The 3,526-nt window shown below is 59.8% G+C and overlaps 1 protein-coding gene across 1 annotated transcript in view; it reads right to left on the minus strand.

Annotated features, from left to right (window-relative positions):
- Positions 1 to 3,197, minus strand: part of SCN4B (sodium channel, voltage gated, type IV beta subunit) — a 5,241-nt gene extending 2,044 nt beyond the window's left edge. Inside the window, exon 1 of the mRNA XM_014949519.1 lies at positions 3,156 to 3,197. Within this exon, the coding sequence (XP_014805005.1) occupies positions 3,156 to 3,197 (42 nt within the window). The remainder of the gene's footprint in view (positions 1 to 3,155) is intronic.
- Between the last annotated feature and the right edge of the window lie 329 nt (positions 3,198 to 3,526).

A 3,526-nucleotide genomic window follows, 5' to 3' on the forward strand; every position in this document is an offset into this window, starting at 1 on the left:
AAATTAATATTTATGAGCAGATACAGTTGATGCTGAGGTCGTGCTCAGTGTTAATGCCCTACAGTGTTAATGATAGGTGGTAATCAATCTTCTTTTCCTCTTTTATTTTTTTTTTCTTTCTTCTCCCCTGAGAGTTTTCTGCTTCATGTGAAGCTTAAGGCTACACTGAATGCTTACCAAAATTAGGATTACAGTCTTGGTTGGGTCTTTCATAGATAGTATATTGAACAAAATACAGCTGTAAAGCTGGAATTGAAATTAACAGAACCCCTTTATTTAAAAGGGGAGGGGAATGGGACATGGGACTGTTGACCTCAGAAATCAGCATCAGTTGTCTGTACCCAAGGTATCCATGTATTGTCTCCAAAAATAGCTGCTGTTTCATTTTAGACAATAGGCATATAATGCTGCAAGTTATAAACCATGAATGTAAATTGTATTGGTAGAAAAGAAAAAAAAAAAAAAAAGCCCAAAGCAAAGCAGAGCTCTCTGTTCTTCAAGCAGGGAGTTGGAGCACTAATTAGCATTGCTGTCCTGGCCGCCTGCCACCACGCCGTCCCCCAGCCCAGCCAAGGGCTTCACAGCCAGGCGGTGCAGAGGCTCCTGCCGGTGCGGGCCTCCGCAGAGGCACCCCCTCACACCCGCCTTGCAGAGAGCCTCCTCTCCCGCTGGAGCTGACAGATGACCTTCAAACTGCAGAACGCCGCTCTCCCGCTCCTCTCCTCCCCACCAGCAGGGAGAAAGGCGTCGGGGAGCAGGTACGAGCCCAGCTGCCAGAGCCAAGGGCACGCCTGAAAGCTCCTGGGGTCCCACGCCGGGCCAGCAGTGCCCACAGGAACCCTTTCCAGGGGGCACAGGGATGCTCTGGCTCCGGGCCAGGGGAGCAGCCTCACTCCTCATCCCCATCACACCCGGACCCGTCTCACTTGTATGATGTGGCACGGACAAGACACGATACAAGCCAGCAAAGCACTGTCCTCCCCTTTCCCAGATCTCAGCCACCAAAAGGATCCAGCCACCCCTACCAAGCTTTCCCTGAGCACTCCGACAACCAAAATACAGGGGACACAGCTACAAGCCAGTCCCCAGCTCCACCAACACCTTAACTTGGATTCACTGCCCTCAGGTTCAGGTTTGCATCCCTCTGCAGCCGCTTCGGATGCTGATTTATTCCTCCACACGTGCCCGTGCTAACAACTCCCCAGGCACGTCGCAGCCCCAGCCAAGCCGAGAGCCCTGCATCCTGGGCTACGGGCCCTGCTGCAGTGCTGCATTGCAAGCACTGCAGGGAAGGAGTTATTTAACTTTACCAAGAAGCACTTTTCATTTTGCTTGGGAGGCTTTAGCTAACGTCAGGGAGCGGTTCCCACCAGATGGAGGTTCTCCTGCAGTTGCCAGGCTCGAAGACCAGCCCGGGGGATGCTACAGAGGGGACCTCACAGCCAGGAGTGTCCTGGGGGAATCGTGCTGCTACCTGGACTTGGGAAGGGGATGCCTGGTGCTGCAGGTATGCCTGGGCAGGCAGGGCACCGCGAGGGGACAGTTACTTACAGGAAAGACGATTCCTTGCAGCTTGTAACACTTTTAATCCTGTCTGCCACCGTTATAACGTCATGAGCGCAATCTGAATTGAATGCGTGGGGTTAACGGAGGCTGATCCTGTTCCTGTCATGCCGTGGTCTCAGGAAGACAGAAGTGCTATGTTACCACTAAATAAAGCACGCGTTGGGCGGCTGGGAGATTACTGACTGAACCTGCCACACCAGCTGCCACCGTTACTTTTCCGTACGCCCGAAGCTGCTGCCCTTCACACCATCAGAGCCCTGACCTCCAGTGCACAGGGCAAGCCCCTCCGGGGGCATCCTGCTACCTCCCACGCCTGCGGGTACACGCTTTCCCCAGGAGCCAGGGAAGGGGAAGCAGGGAGCAGCCACTCCTGCTGCTGCCAGGGCCTTGGCCGCCTGCTCTTTGCTCTCGCAGTGGGTCAGCCCCAGACGAGGGGTCCCAGAGCCCCTGGGCTGGGTGTGCAGCCAGGACTCAGCCCCAGCACCAGCAGCAATAGCCCTCCAAGCCAGGGCCCTGAGCAAGGGTTTCACCCCACAGGCTTGCTGGCAGCCCCACGCTTTCCCTGCATCCCAACCTGGAACCACTGCCCTGACGGAGAGGGCACGCGAGATTCACCTGTAAAGCCACAGGACGCCTCCACTATCTGTGAGAAAGCTTCCCTATAAAAACTTTGATTGCTCGTAAAACTCAATGTGACCTCCTGGCACAGACAGCAAGCCGTGCCTGGCGGGCTGGACAGGCTCCTCTCCGCTGAGGTTGGGGGAGAGGAGCTCCCAGGCCAGCCTGAGCGCAGGCACGACGTGCTCTGGGACAGGACACCAGGCCTGCTGCTGGAAGCTGTGCTGTGGCTCCTTGGGGCAGGCAGGAGCCCACTGCCACTCCCAGCAGAGCACAGCACCCCCGAAATGCAGAGACGCAGAGAGACCTGCCCAGGAGCTCTCCCCATCCCACCTCCCCCCCTGGCTCCCAGCCCACCTGAGCAACCTGTGGGACAGGCTCCCCACCACCGTGCCCTGGACCCCAGACCCCCCAGCGCTCTCCAGCATCTCCGAGTCTCTCCTGCCACCCGCCGCCAGCCCCCTGCCCAAAGCTGCTTGTGCTGCATCGCTCTGAGGAGGCACCTTCAGCCAGGGACCAGACGCTGCAGGGAGCCGGGTACTTACACGTCTCTCAGGCCTCCAGCTCACTTAAAACAAACTTAAGAACTATGCCCTCCAAACGCCTCTCGGGGGAGTTGCCCAGCAGCAAACGCCGCAAAGGCAGCCCTGGGTTCCAGGCTCTCCGTGCCCAAGGGATGACCCGCAGCAGCAGAAGCGTCGCCGGTGCGGGGGGGCCGATGCTGGTGGCTCGGCAGCAGCCCCAGGGGCTGCAGCGGGGAGGGGGCGGCCGCAAACTCCTTCCTCCCCCCGCAGCTGGGGGTCCTCGGGCATCCCCGGACCCGGGGCCGGGCATCATGCTCCAAGCGGCGGCCCCGCAGTCGGGGTTCGGCCCCGCGCTGGGGAGAAGCGCATGCAAACGGCCGTTTTACCAAAGGAAGGGTGAAAAAAAAAAAAAAAACAACCCAAAAAAACCAAAGCGAAAAGAATGACCTGTCGGGCGGGCGTGCTGGCGGCTGCGCTGAAGCAGCGCATCGCTTCCCCGGGGCTAGTCCGGGCAGAGCGGGAGCGGCGGAGCCGGGCAAAGCGGGGTGCGGGCGCAGCGCTCCCGGAGGGGAGCCCCGCCGGCGGAGCGGGGGTGCGGGCGGGGCGGGGGGCGGCCGCCGGGACTTCGGAGCCCGCTCTCGGACTCGGCTGCGAAGTCACCTTGGACCGGCCGCTTAATCCTCGGCGCTCCGGACTCTCCGGCTGCAGAGCAGAGATAACGAATGGCGTTAGCGCCCCGCGGACCGGAGGGTTCGCCCCCCGCGGCGGCGGCCGAGCCCTTGCGGTGCGGGGAGGGGGGGGCAGATGCAAAGCAGCTG

This window comes from Calidris pugnax, unplaced genomic scaffold, assembly GCF_001431845.1.
Source record: "Calidris pugnax isolate Ruff unplaced genomic scaffold, ASM143184v1 scaffold180, whole genome shotgun sequence".
NCBI lineage: Eukaryota > Metazoa > Chordata > Aves > Charadriiformes > Scolopacidae > Calidris > Calidris pugnax.